The sequence below is a fragment of the Nelumbo nucifera genome, chromosome 5 (genome assembly GCF_055504915.1).
Source record: "Nelumbo nucifera cultivar China Antique chromosome 5, China Antique-T2T, whole genome shotgun sequence".
NCBI classification, from domain to species: Eukaryota; Viridiplantae; Streptophyta; class Magnoliopsida; order Proteales; family Nelumbonaceae; genus Nelumbo; species Nelumbo nucifera.
Window position 1 is genome coordinate 54,959,573 of NC_142653.1, and position 15,286 is coordinate 54,974,858.

At 35.9% G+C, this 15,286-nt stretch overlaps 1 protein-coding gene across 1 annotated transcript; it reads right to left on the reverse strand.

Annotated features, from left to right (window-relative positions):
• Positions 1–14,069: 14,069 nt before the first annotated feature.
• LOC104596773 (F-box/kelch-repeat protein At1g57790-like) lies at positions 14,070–14,900 on the reverse strand. The gene has a single exon (XM_010258053.3). The coding sequence runs from the start codon at positions 14,898–14,900 to the stop codon at positions 14,070–14,072; it is 831 nt and encodes a 276-aa protein (XP_010256355.2).
• Positions 14,901–15,286: the final 386 nt, after the last annotated feature.

Sequence of the window (15,286 nt, forward strand, 5' to 3'; positions counted from 1 at the left end):
TAGTGATTTAATGCAAAAAATATATACATTTTTATAATTTAAAAAATATAAAAAATACTTTAATAATTATAAGCCAAATAAGAAAGAAAAAAGAAAAAACAATAAGGCAAATAAAATTCAATTAGTTTTTCTTAGTGATTTAAGAGAGTTTAATGCAAAAAAAAGACTAATCAAGTTCTTAGTTTCTTTTGGATAGATCAAGTGAGATTTTTCTTATTATTCTAAATGTAATGTCCCAAGTTTGTTATTTTTCTCATTCTTCTATTAATGGATCTTTTTTTAATAATAGTAATAATAATAATAATAATAATATTATTATTACTATGTATAGCTTAAATCAACTAAGTTTTTCTTTTCTTCTCAATTGGTTTTTTACATGAAACATAAAATATTTATAACTGCTAGTTGATTAGTTATTATCTTATTTAATGCTCAAATGCCTAAACTTATGGATTATAAACTTCTAGTTTATGGATATGTGTATTTTCTATCATTTCAATTTGGTATATTATATGCTATGCCTCACCTTTTTGGTCATTATGCCTCAACTATGCCTTTAGCCTTTTAAAACATTGTCTGGTTGACCTAAGTTTTATGAACCCACCTGTGTCAACATTGTCAATTGTCACCCTCAGTGGTGCAAAGCTAATGGATGTAGAAATAAATACCTTGTTGCATAATCAAACCTAGGAGCTAGTTCTGCCCAAACCTAGTATCAACTTAGTGGGATGTTTGTGAGTTTTTCACTTAAAAAACAACTTGGATGACTCTGTTTCCAAGTATAAAGAATGCCTAGTCACGAAGGGTTTTAATTTTCATGCTAGATTTGACTACTTGGACACATTTAGTCTTGATGTGAAGCCCACAAATAAGGATGTCAGTGGGTTGGGTTCGGCATGGATTTGCTTTAATCCTAACCTAACCCTACAATGCCTCAACCCGAACTTAACTGACCCGCCTTAAAAATACAAATTTCCAAACCCGGCCCAACCCTATAGGGTCTAACCCGATACCAACCCGACCTGACCCATAGCATTTCAATTATATCTTTTTAACATGTTTTGAAGATCTAAAATCCATTAATTTAAGTTAGGAAATTGTTTTATAGATTCTAAGGTGTCACTTTTCCTATTTAAAAAGAAAAGAAAATCAAAACCAACATGTAAATAAATATTAAACTTTAAAGTTATAGAATTAGAAGTAAAAAAGTTACAAGAATACTTTGTATATATGCATATCACTTTTCCCATTTCTTCATGTGACTCTTGATAAAGAAATTTATATGTTGTAGCTTCCTAGGCTCATTGACTCTCACCATCCTCACATTGTGTCATCAAGTCACTATATGATGTCAAATAGGCCCTTATAGGCATGGTATTATAAGTTGAATTCTTTCTTGGTTGGCAATGGCTTCATGACGTCCAGATTTAGCTTTTCTCTATTTATTATTTGTTGTTACCAAGACATCATCTTTATCTTAGCCTTTGTTGATGACATTCTCTTAATGGGCTCCAATTCTAACATCCTCTCAGCTCTTGTTAGTGCTACGCAAGCCTCTCTTGCTCTCAATGATATTGGTGATCTCAGTTATTTTCATGGAATTGAAGCTATTTGAACATCTCATGGGCCCTTCTTATCTCAATGGGAATATGCAATTGACTTAAATAACTCTCTCTTGATGGTGTTCAGCCAATTTCTATGCCTATAGCTGCATCCACTACTCTATCTCAACATGGTGATGATGCATTGGAGGGCCCCTCTCTCTATTGTGGCATCGTGGGTGCATTGTAGTACCTACTTATTACTTGACATTGGAGAACCCCTCACTGGCTTGTTGTTAAAGGAATTCTCTAGTACATCAGAAGCACACTTGGCTATGGATTGTGTCTCATGCCTTCCTCTTCTCTTCATTTCCATGCCTTTTCTAGTGTGAATTGGGTTGGCTATCCTAATGGTCACAAATCTCAAGGTGATTTTGTGTTTTGGGCAACAATCTAGTGTCCTAGTCATCCCATAAGCAACCCATTGTTTCTCAATCAAGCATTTCAGTCGGAATATATGGTTTTTTCTATAGAAACTTCTGAAATCATCTAGTTCAGATCTCTAGTTCAAGAACTTGGCATTTCCATCACCTCCACTCCCGTTCTTTGGTGTGATAATATTAGAGCTACCTATCTTTCAAATAACCTAGTATTTTATGCTTGTACAAAGCATATTGAGATCAATGTTCATTTTCTTAGAGACCTCGTCACCTTTCAGCCTCTTGAAGTCAAGTACTTATCCACCAAAGACCAAGTTGCAGACATATTCACCAAACCACTACCTGGTTCCTGATTTTCTATGCTTCATTCCAATTATTGTGTGCCTCTTCCATGATGTGCTTGTAGGAGGGTGTTAATAAACATAAGGTTTCAAAGGCACTAGAAGGGTCCGCCCAGCATGAGGATCTTCATCAAAACACCACTTGACGTGTACTATGGAGTCCACAAATAACCTATGTATGCTATCCTTAAAAGAGTCCCTATATTTGTAAAACTTAGCTTACAGTTTGTATCTTATCATGTAACTGATAAACTTTATTTGTACACAACAATTAATATTAAAATAACTCACCTCTATCAATAAGGTGTGTGACTTTTCACTCTCCAAACCTTTCCTCTGACTTTTAAGTACATTACATTAATTATTTTAAAGAAAAATACACATTTTCAAAGTTTTCTTGGCATAAATGTTAGCATCAAGTCCTCATATTCTTTCTTATTTGAAGCCATAAAAGGAAATTTCATTTATCATACTATTATAAAAACACATGCTATGCGCGTGCTCAAGTACTAACCATATATATGATATATAATGTATTGGCATTTAAATTTTATGACATGGGTCCACGTCTGAACTTGTTTCTTAATACAACAGAACTTGGCTAAAAGGTGAACAGCTACATTACATGATTGAGGATGGTACATAACTAACAGCTACATTACATGATTGAGGATGGTACATAACTGGACAATGTTCAAAGGAAGACATCAACCTCTTTTCATTTACCTATAGTGTATCTAAGCATCCAATGGAGATTGTCTAACGACCCCAATAGGATATGGAAAAGGTTTGAGAATCAAGCTAGGTGAAAAGTAGAGGATAAAGCAAACTCCTTTGTTTAAATAAAAGTAACAGCTTTCTCCAATGGTGATTCGGATAGACTCCACAAGCTGTAACAAACAGACATATCCTATGGTCGATAATGTATGCCCTTAGCTCTAACCAAATTGGTATATATAAACATTTGTGAATAATATAAGTACATTATTGTTTTATGATCACATTTGGTATGTTTTTATGAATTACTCCTTAAACTGCACACTTATCAAACTCGTATTATTTTAGAATATCCTCAACCATTGAATAAACTTGGGAAATTTATCATGACAAGGCTAACATTTAGTGTGTTGCCGAATTGGTGGAGCAACTTGCCTCGGTTGCTAGTAAGGGTGTCAATGGACCGGTTTTGGATTGGACCCTGTCCAATCCAAAATCAATTTGGACGGATTGGACGAACCAACAAGACATATTGGATTGAACCAATCCAATCCAAAATATTTATTAGATTGGATTGGACCCGGTCCATCCGTAACAAATTTATATTGGATTGGATTGGATTAAACCAATATATGGTCCATTGATATAAGATAAGAACATATGTGTCAATGGACCGGATTTGGGTTGAAACCAATCTAAATCAAAATGAATTTGGACAGATTGGACGGTTCAAACATTGAATTGGACCAATCCAAATTGGTCCAAAACATTCATTGTATTGGATTGGACCGGGTCCATTTATAATGAACTCACATTGGGCTAGATCAGATTGGACCAAATCCAATCCAATTAACACCCCTCGTTGCTAGGATAAGACCCAAGCACATCTAGTGAGTGTTTAGAAGAAACACTGAACCCGAACCAATTTGCAGTTATGATCTAGACCTTGGAGATAGATGGGCAAAACTGAAAAGTTGCACTTAACCTTAGACTTGATTATGATAATGCGCTAGTTTTTGGATTAAACCATCTTTAATGTGCCAACCAGTGAAATCCATCAAAGGCTAAATAAGTGGCCATGTTGAGGTAGTTTAGGAAACTACCTAATAAATGGATGATCATAGTGATAGGATCAGCCCCTTTGTCACACAAAGTGAGCATTGGGGTTTACACTTTCTCTTATGGAAAACTAAATTGTCAGTAGTGGAATTTAAGTGTATTTGAAATCTGACTTACAAAATCTATTTATATGTTATATTATTATTTTATAAAGAATATTTTCAAAAGATTTTAATCCCAAAATCCATCTTAACAGAGAGTGTGACATTGCATTTTGTAGTCAGGGAAATAGGTCATTCCCTACGAGTAGTGTTTTGATGATTATGTGACAAGAGGTTAGGTGTAAGAGACCAGTATAGGGCCGATTACCTAATGGACTTCATCTTATATAAGTCCATTATCCTTGGATCTTCATAGGGCGGCTAAACCCAAGTATCATTTAAATATAAGTGTTGGGTCTAAACTGAGCCCAAGTTGACTGGGTTGGGGGTTCACTACCCTTGGGTAGTGAATTCGGCCTAACCTCTTTTAGAGGTGGGGATAAACCCTTATGGACTTTTGTGAAACATTTGTGGGTCCCACACCATACATTGTTTAGGCCCATATGGCCTTACAACTTATCATGAAGCGAATTTGGGTTATGGATATGGGTTTGGAGTACCCATTCTTCTAATAAGATAGAGTTTATCTGATAAGGATAAACCCTAATCCAAATCTAAGTTGAATTCAACTCCTGGAAGAACTAGGATAGTGCTCTATATAAGGGAAGAGAATGATGGAGCAAACTATGCTATTCACAACTCTCTCCAACTCTCTCTCTCTCTATTCCCTTGCTTCTCTAAAACCCTAGTTTGATTCAGCCCCAATAGGGACTACATTTCCTTCAGTTACTAACTGCGTTTTTGGAGAAAAACATAAACTTTTAGAAGCCCACTGCTGCAGCGATTCCAAGGAAGTGGGGGTTTGTTCTACAAAAAGGTTGTGTTGCTAATTGGCTTCACTTCACTACTATGCCTTCTTCAGTGGAAGCCAGTTCAGGTCTGATGTTGGGTGTGAACTACCACGTTGGGAATTGCATTTGTGGACTCCATATCAGGTATAATCAGAAATTAATTTGAGTTTCAAATCTGGTCCGATTCAGTGCAAGATCAATTTCGAAATTTCAGATTTCAAAATTATCAAAAAACCAATTCCTGGATTGGGTTAAAAGAATTTTAAAAATTTAGTCAACCACTAATGTGGTTCGACCATGTCTAATATGATTTGTAACCCTTTCAACAATGGTATCAAAGACTTGGTTCAGTTCTTGGACTAAACCAAATCATATGTGAAACAAATATCAAATTGGCATGATCTAGCCTAGCCGATTTGACCTAGTTAGCATATGAACTAAGAATTCAGTTTTTAGTTTAGGGCCAACGATCTTAAATTTAGTCTTTATATTTTATGATATTATTTTGAATAATTTTGTGGTGAATTTTTGAATTCTTAGGCTAAAAGTGTGATGGATCGAGTACTTTGTTGGTGACAAGATTAATGCATACCATGCAATTTGAATATTTCATATAAGGTTTATAATTATTTTTTTATTTTTATAGACAAAATGTACTAAGGCTTTTCCTAATGTAAGCAATAGAAATTATGGTTTTTTTATGTTGGTTTTCACTAGAAAAGAATTTGGAGATCACAAAGGACAATGGAGTACAAGTTTGATATGGAGATGGAAAATTTATGGATTTTTGCAAATTGTTTAGATTAGATTTAGATCATTACACTCTCAGCCCTAGTTATTTTATTTTCTTGTCTCATTAATGATTGTTTTTGCTATATAAAAAATGATTATTCCATTTTATTTAGTAATAAGATTACAATTAAATTGAATAACAAGTTCATTGTCTATGGAGAGCTTGAGAATGGTTTCTATATACTCCACCATCATTTACAAACAAATGTGACTGAAACAACTTTGAAAGACATCCCTATGAATACAACACGAGAAACTATTAATCCTATGTGCTATGGCATTACTGAATTGGTCACATAAATGTAGAACGAATCACAAGATTGGTAATGATGGTCCTCTGGATTTTCTCATAGTAGAAAATCTACCAACTTGTGAACATTACCTTCAAGGCAAGATGACTAAGAGGCTATCTACAAGTAAGCCTGAAAGAAGTATAGATATATTTGACTTTATACATATATATGTATTTGGTCCCTTGAGTGTTACGACATACAACTCACACTCATATTTTATAACATTTACCCTTTAACAATGATTATTCTCAGTATGAGTACGTGTATCTAACGAGACATAAGTTTGAATCTTTTGAAAAGTTCAAAGAATTTAGACATAAAATCGAGATTGAGGAAGTGAATATATTTTTAACGAATTTGGTGACTACCTAAAGAACAATGAGATTATATCATAACAAGTTCGTCCACTTAGTGTTACCCATATCCTTTTAGGAATATGCATTAGAGATTGTGATCTGCGTGCTGAACTAAGTTCCAACCAAGTCAATTTCTGAGACTCCATAGGAAATTTGGACTAACAAGAAACCAAGTACTAGACACTTTAAGGTATGGAGTTGTCCGGTACATGTCAAAAAGACAAGTGCAAGCAAATAGGAATCCAAAACCAACCATTGCCTATTTGTAGTCTACTAACCTAACAACTCCATTGGATATCTGTTCTATGACCCAAGAGAACAAAAGTTATTTGTTAATTGAAATGCCCATTTCTTAAAAAATGACTACATCCTAAGAAATCATCATCAGGGGGGTCATTTTTGAGGAGGGGCTCAGGGGTAGTGGGAGATAATCCACAAGTCTAAATACCAATACCTAGCTTAAAAGATCTACTTGGGTGTCCAAACTTTTTGTTTGTTTCAATTATGATTAAGAAAGTTACTTAATAGGAACTATAAACAATGAGGAAAATCCACTAACTTATATGGAAGATATGTTACACATAGATTCTTTGAAGTAGGTAGATGCCATAAAAGATAAGGTGGACTCAATGAATACCAATAGAGTCTGGACTATTGTAGACCATCCACTTGGGGTAAAAGCAATCGGTTGCAAGTGGATTTATAAGAGGAAAAAGAGCCCTAATGAAAATGTTGAAACCTATAAACCTTGACTTGTAGTGAAAGGTTACAGTTAGAAAGAATGAATCGATTATGAGGAAACATTTTCACATGTGGCCTTACTTAAATCCATTAAAATACTATTGGCTATACATGTACACTATGATTATGAAATCTAGCAAATGGATGTCAAAATTTGTGTTCCTAAATAAAGATCTTACTGAAAATATCTATATACAACAACTGAAAGACTTTGTTTCCAAAGGTTAGGAATGCATGGTGTGTAAGTTTAACAAATACATATATAGATTAAAGAAAGCTTCTAAAAGTTGGAACGTTCAATTTGACTCAATAGTCAAATAGTTTGATTTTGAGCAAAATTTGGATCAATCCTATATTTATATAAACAGAATGGGAGACAATGTTGCATTCTTAGTTCTATATGTAAACGACATTCTACTCATTAGGATTGATGAAAAAATGTTAACAATAGTGAAATTATGGCTTTTATAGTAATTATCCATGAAAGATCTTAGAAAAGCATTTTACATCTCAGGACTTTGACTCTACATAGATCAAAGTGGTGGTTAATTGGATTATCATATCTACTTACATTGATAAGATAATAAAATAATTCAACATGTAGGATTCCAATAAGGGATTCATTCCTTTCAAACATGGAGTCACTCTTGTGAGCTCCGGAAAGCTCATGCTGGCTCAAAGTGATAGAGTTGCCGCCCAATTTTTAGAGGAAATGGACTCGCATTTTTAGGTTTGAAAATCTTGATTTAAGTCTTCGATAATGACTCCATCCTTCATGGAAAAGGTACATAACCAAGAGATTTCAGGTACCAAGGATTGGGAGAGGGATGGTATTAGGCACCCCTCTCTCCAAGCTGCTTTAGCAGCCCAATGCGGAAGTTATTTGGGCTCAGTTTTTTTCGGAAAAAAAAATAGAAATGATTGCAAGAATTTCTTAAATTTGTAGGAACATGCTTTCAAATCCTCCTAAGACCAATTTTGAGGTCATGTTATCGGGTCTTAGGTATTGATTTCCCTAAGACCCTCGCCTCTCTACCTCTATTCTCAGTTAAGAAGGAATTGAAAATGATGGTTCTCCAACATTTCAGAACATCAAGCAACTCAAAAAAACTAAAAAAGACTTACCTTTCGTATGTACCTTGTCAAAAGTTTTCCAGCAACTAGGATGAGAGAGAATAAAGTTCAAATGGGTTCTTAAGCTAGGGAATGCTTCTGGTTGCAACAACCTTCGCTTGAAAATTGAGGACATGAGTTCGGAATATGAAGTTTAGAGTACCTCTGAAATATGGGTGAACAGGAAAAAGTATATGGGCTGGGATAAAGCTCTTTTCTCCCCCTCTTTCTCTCTCTAGGGGACTCCCTCAAGTTTCCTCCCTTCCCCCCCCCCCCCCCCTTTAAGCCTAGATTATATCAATATTTATAGAGAAAGGGAGGGGGGTAAAGTCTGAATTCACTCAGCTACAGTGCCTGAGATTCCATAGAGATTTTTCCTACAAATAGGCAAAGATTCTTCAAAGAAATAGATGCCTAGTCAAGCTTTCATGTTTGGTGAAACGTTTTCTTTGATTTGGGAGTGGTTCTCATGGGTTTTGTGTGACCAATGGAAGCTGAGGGCGTGTTTGTCATGGCAGTCTCGTATTTGAGGATGTCAATGGCAGAAAATGTAAATTTGAAGAACTTTTAAATGTTATTTTATCTTTTCATGGTTTTAAGTAGGGGGTTGTTTGGTAATTTGAGCTTTTTAAGCCTATTAGGCTATATTTCATTGGTCAAAGTCTTCTAATGAGTCAAGAATGGGTCTGACATCAGCCATCACCCTTTTAAGGCTTCAGGTTGAGCCAAGTGATGTGGCAATTTAATCTGGTGCATCGAAATGGTATCTTTCGAGTTTAACGGTCAAACGAATGAATCTGGTTATGAAATTTGGCGCCCTGGGGTCTCTAAACACAGTGGTGAGGTCTGATTGGACAAATAGGGTCGAGATGATTGATATCTATGGCTGACAAGTTCGGGTCAATGAGATTTGCTGAAGTAGAGTCTTTGTTTGATGAAGGGTCAAACGGGGGAATTTTGGGATGAAATTTGGTGGGTTGACATTTTTGAACATCCTAAATCTAATGGAAGTGATGGATCTTTGATCAGAGGTGTAGATTAATAGATTTAGTTCAGATCATGGTCTTAGCTTGTATTTTTTTCAATTAACGAGAGGGCTTAAAATAGAATCTTACTTTTTCAGTGGTCAAATGGAGGTGTTTGGTCATGAAATTTGATGTGCTAGGGCTTCTTGGGTCTCGGAACACAGTGGTAAGGTCTGATTGGTCATGTGAAGTTGGGATGACGGATGGTAAATTCTAATTAATGAGATTTGCTGAAATATGATCTAGGCTTGATGATGGGTCAAACAGGGGAATTTTGAGCTACAATATGATAGGTAAGCATGGATTAGGGTGAGGAGTCAAGTGGATGGTTTTGATCTGAGAAAGATATGGTTAACCTTGGTAATCGTTCAGGGCCATTAGAATATGATCTTGATGTTTTTGCGATTGATTATCGTAGATTTGTGGTGGGATTCACTAGTCGATTACTTCCTAGTGGTCTTAAGGTGATGGGTGTGTTGGATTTGATTTTGGAGAAGTTAAAATTTGAAATTCACATAAATTAGGGCCGTTAGAAAGGAAGTTGGCGTGATAAACGGTGGATCTTTGTAGTTTAGTCATGAAAAGTGATGTATAACTAACTTGTAGTTTTCTGAGTCTGGGGATGATGTCTGGTCAAGGTTCTTATTTATCTTGTAAATTACATCAAAAGGGGGTATTTTGGGTTTTAGAAAGTGTCAAGTCAATCTGGTTGTGTTTCTAAGTTTTTAGGGTCTAAGAAAGGGGTACAAAGAGGTAGGGTGAAAGGATCGAGAAAAATTGGGTACTAACAACTCTCTTAGCAGGAATTTCACCTAAGACCTCTAAGGAGATAAAGGACATCAAAAAGGTTTTTAATGCCTTTGTCGTAGGGAGCATCATCTATGCTAGGTTATGCACTCAACCTGACATTTCTTATGTTGTTAGTGTTATGAGTAGATACCAATCTAACTCAGGATAAGAGCATTAGACAATTGTGAAAAACATACCAAAATACCTATGAAGAAATAAAGACTGTTGTCTTGTTTCCAATGATATTTCACTACAAATCATTAGTTACATAGATGTTGATTTTCAGTTTAACTAGATGATAGAAAGTCTTCATTTGTATACATCTTCATGTTGGGATTCTATGTTGTTAGTTGGAGATGTAGCAAACAAGGGTCCATAGTAGACACTACGACCGAGGCTGAGTACATTGCCATTAGTGAGGCTACTAAGGAAGTAGTTTGGAAGAATAAATGTGTCTAAGAATTAGGAATCATACCATCCAATACATCACTCATTCCAATGTTGTGTGCCAACACTAGAGTCATTGTTCAAGGCAAAAAACTAAGATCCTACTCGAAATCAAAGCATATTAAGAGGAAGTATCACGTTCTATGGAAGATTACCAGTAGAGGAGACATTTAGATTGAAAAGGAAGCATCAACGAAAATTGTGGCAGGCCTATTAACTATGCCACTGACACAGAAAATGTTTGAAAGACACGTAGATAGTATGAGACGAAGGCTTATACTCAATTAGACCTAATTGCAAGTGGGAGTTGTTAGACTGTGTATGCCCTTAGCTCCAATCAAATTGATGTACACACACATTTATGAATAATATAATATATTATTATTTCATAATCACATTTGGTATGTTTTTGTTAATTACTCCTTAAAATAGATATTTACAAAACTTGTGTTAGCTTAGAATGTTCTCATCCATGAGATAGACTTAAGGAGTTTATCCTAACAAGGATGACATTGGTGTGCTACCGAATTGGTGGAGAAACTTGTATCATCTACCAAGGTTAGACCCCAAGTATAGCCATTAGGTGTTTGGAAAATACACTGAACCCAATCCAACCCTAGTAGGGACCGATTTTCTTTAGTTCCTAATTGAGTTTTTGGAGAAAAACATTAGTTTTCAGAAGGCACACACTACTGCATCAATCTCAAGGAAGTTGGAGATTCGTTTTGCAAAAGGGTTGCATTGCTAAATTAGTTTCACTTCACTGTTGCACTATCTTCAACGAAAGGCCGATTCAGGTTTGACATTGGGAGTGAACTACCACTCTGTGAACTACATTTGTGGGCTTTATATTAGGTATAAGTAGAAATTAATTTAAGTTTTAAATCTAGTCAAGTTTAATGCAAGACCGATCCTAAAATTTTAGATTTCAAAATTACAAGGAAATCGATTCCTAGATTGGGTTAGAAAAATTTAAAAATTCGACCAACCACTACATTTGCTTTGGCCATATCTCATTTGATTTCTAACCTTTCAATAGTCTATCTCCTAAGGTTTTTAAAAAGCATATTGCTCACATGAGATTAATCAATCATTTCAATGAAATATGTACTCATTTGGATACCCATTTGTAATCACTTTACAGCATATTAATGATGACCTACATTTAACTTCCATGCTTCTCATTCTATGCACATAAATATTTAATGTAATTGTATATAAAAAAATAATAAAAGGTCTCCTTGGGACATTGTAAACTTCATTAGAAGCATATGGGTCTGAATATGAGATAAAGTGGACCTATTAGGCAACTCTTGTCACATACACCATTGTGGTTTATGTAGATGAAAACATTATCACTAGAATCATGCATGGTTGGTCTTCCTATGTTGTTTAGAGAATTGAACAGTTGTCATGATTTAGCATTAGCGTTTTATTGGACTAAATCCTATTAAGTTAACCTCCACGAGTTTTTGCATGGCTACATGCATCATTTTCTAAAAAATTGTGATTTGTGAACTAGGAAGTCACTTTTAAAAGGATTTCAAAAAATAAAATAAATTTCTAGGATAAAGTGAAATCATACCAATGGCTATATACATGCAAGCTATGTTTGACTTTAAAACCAATTGCTTCATGCCCAATTCTTATGCAAAATGAACAAAATTGGGGTAGTAATTCATACTGTACATGAGCCTTACCATTCAAGAGGGAAAGGGATTTCTTGCACCAAAAGGAGGGAAAGAGAAAAATATAAAAAGGAGGAAAAGAAAAAAAAACAAATAGAAATTAGATTATGCAAAATGAACAAACATTAGAAAACAAAAAGTCGAGAAGAACATAAAAAGGGGGGAAAGAGAAAAACAAAGAGAAATTAAATTTCATAAATTTAATAGCCTTCAAACCATCTTTAATTCTATAAATTAAATGGGTAAAGAGTTGGGTCTAAGGACAACATCTACAAAGGGAACCATCTTGGCTTTCTTTATCCATTTTCGGGATTGGGAATTCATGCTTACTTGATCCTTGTTCACCAATACTGTAACTGATTTCATTTATTCTTTTCGTATTGTTTATGCAATTTGAAAGTGTGAAACACAACATTGGTATTGGTATTATATTGAAGGGATTAATCCATGTGAACTATGCTTATTGGAATATGAGCCTTTTATCAAATTAACAGTGGTCAAAATAGAATTTGATTAAAACAATTGAAACTTTATTACAGTAGTTTCGTGGTTAAAGAAAGATGTATAGAAAATAGCTTCTAAAAAGTGCTTTTCACTAACTAGAGTTCGATGCTGAACTGTCTTTGCTTTGGTGGGACCCAAAAATTGAAGAATACTTGTGGTTTGTCCTTGACTTAAACTAGAAATAAAACTCAGATTCGTCTTGAATGAAACCTCTAAGTCCCGATCTTAACCGAAGATGGAAGAAGAAAACCTAGATTTGAAGAAATATTGAATCCCACAGTCGATTCAAGGAAGTAACTCGAAAATGAGTGCTTTCATATATATAGATTTTTTGCCCTGTACTGAAGCTTGAAGAAGGAGGCCTTTTGCGATCTTTAATGGCTGAAGCTTGAAGAAGGGTTTCATCATTTGGAGTCTAGGATCGGCAAACTTTCGGTTCCCACTCCTTTTTGTTCACCTTTACTCTATTTTTAAGTTTAAAAAAGTAAATTATTAAATCTAACAGAAGTTTTATCGTTTGGTCTCACTCCACACACTGAACAGAAGATGTGTTCATAGAAGTGTTCCCCCGCCTACATACTTCGACTGTAGGAGATCTGGGCTCGTTTTGAGGCATATTCATTAAATCTGAAAAGTTTGATTGGCATCCCATCAGTTGAACTATCAATTAAATTATTGGATCATACTTCTCAAACTAGAAGGATGAAATCATGTTTAACTTAGGTGTTGCAAATTTCAAGGTGGCCTTTAGAATAGATGCCCATCCAAGTCCTACTAAACATTGTGGTGTGGAGGAGGAGAAGGCATATAATAAGTGGGAAAAGTCCAACAAACTTAGCCTAATGTACATGAAAACAAACCTTCTCCCTAAGGCTGTGTTTGGAAACGATGCAAATGGGGTATAAAAACAACTTTTTATTGAATAAAAGAATACAATGGAGTTCCTAATTATACCAATGGAGTTCTTTATCAGAATATTCATCAGGCTTGGACTCAATTTCAATCCAAGTGCAATGTCGCATTTCCCGTGTGCCATACAAATCCTCACGAGAGCAAAAATTTCCAAAACAACTGTACTTCCGAGTTGCCAGAGAGTAAAACACACCATCTTGGCCGTGAAATCTAGGAAAATAAATCTTGTTTTCTGTTCCCTTTCTCGGAGCCTGGACTCATTCAGCCTGCGAACACAAATTGGGTTTCCAATGCGACCAACGAAAACCACAAAAATCTTCTCATTGCACTCGGCCATGAAACTATTGTGAATGGAAATGTTAATGTCCTATGACCTTTGGAAGAACAGTCCAACCATTCTCACCTAGCGAGGGATCAAAAGCTCCCACTCTCCCATCCTTACCCAAACAATAGAAACGTCCTTCATGGAAAACTGGATTGCTGTTGGATGCCACAAACTTCACTTTATTCTTGTTTTCTATTCTATAATTAGTCCAGTCGCTTTCTCCCCTACGACAGACATAGATGCTAACAGATTTCGGACTGCAATCAAATTGAGCGAGAACTACGCAATCTGAGCAAGTGGGTGGGGCTGAGAAAGAGACCCCCAAAATTTCACAAGCATAGTCTATATCAGGAAGGTTGATTGTAGTTCTTGTGCTGGGATTGAAGAAGAAAATCGAGTTCCTGCCTCGAGGCATTAACAACCACCCGTACTTGGCGTGGCGGATGTCTGCATCCACTAATTCGGGGATTTCAAACACATAGTTGTTGCTGTAGATCGGGAAGAAGAAACTGCACATACCTGCGCCCGGTGATGTAGCTTTTAAATTCCGTCGGAAGGACGGACTAGAAAATCGTTTCGACGAGGTTGCAGGAGAGAGAGTGAGACATGGACTAGAACATCGTTTCGACAAGATTTCAGGAAGCGAGCGGGGTGGAGGAGAGATCTGTAGCCACGCTTTACAGACGAGGCGGAGGCGAATGCAATCACCCATGAAGAGACCTAATTGAACCAACTCTATGAGATCCATGGGGAGGTCAGCCCACGGTCTTTTCTCATCCTCCATCTCTTGTCCTTGTTCTTCATCCTTCAGCTCTGCTGCTACTCCTCGCTCCTCCCCACAATCCAAAGCTAACTTCATCGCCATGTTCTGCGCAGGACGCGAATCCGGGAATAAAGAAAGAGAAGGAAGGAATAAACAGTGATTGATGGCTGATCATTCCATATTGTATCTCTCACGAGTCACGTCACGAGCTTATATATATAGCCGGGGACCGGGGTTTCTAATTTGTTTCATATCTCAACTAGGAAAAAGCCAAGTCACACTATTAAGTCCTAACTAAACTCCAATGGTCCAATCAATTCTAATTCTAACTACTCTTTAAAAAAAAAAAAGTCTAATTAAACTCCAATTCTAAATATGGTTGCTATAGTACGTACCACTGACTCCATACACATCGGGCTGTTAATGGACGGGATATTGGCCCAATCCGACCCGGTATGAATCCATTACAGATGGACCAGGTCCAATCC

What these genes read in the sequence shown, in the direction of transcription:
- LOC104596773 (XM_010258053.3), bottom strand. Translation starts at nt 14,900, where the DNA reads ATGGCGATGAAGTTAGCTTTGGATTGTGGGGAGGAGCGAGGAGTAGCA.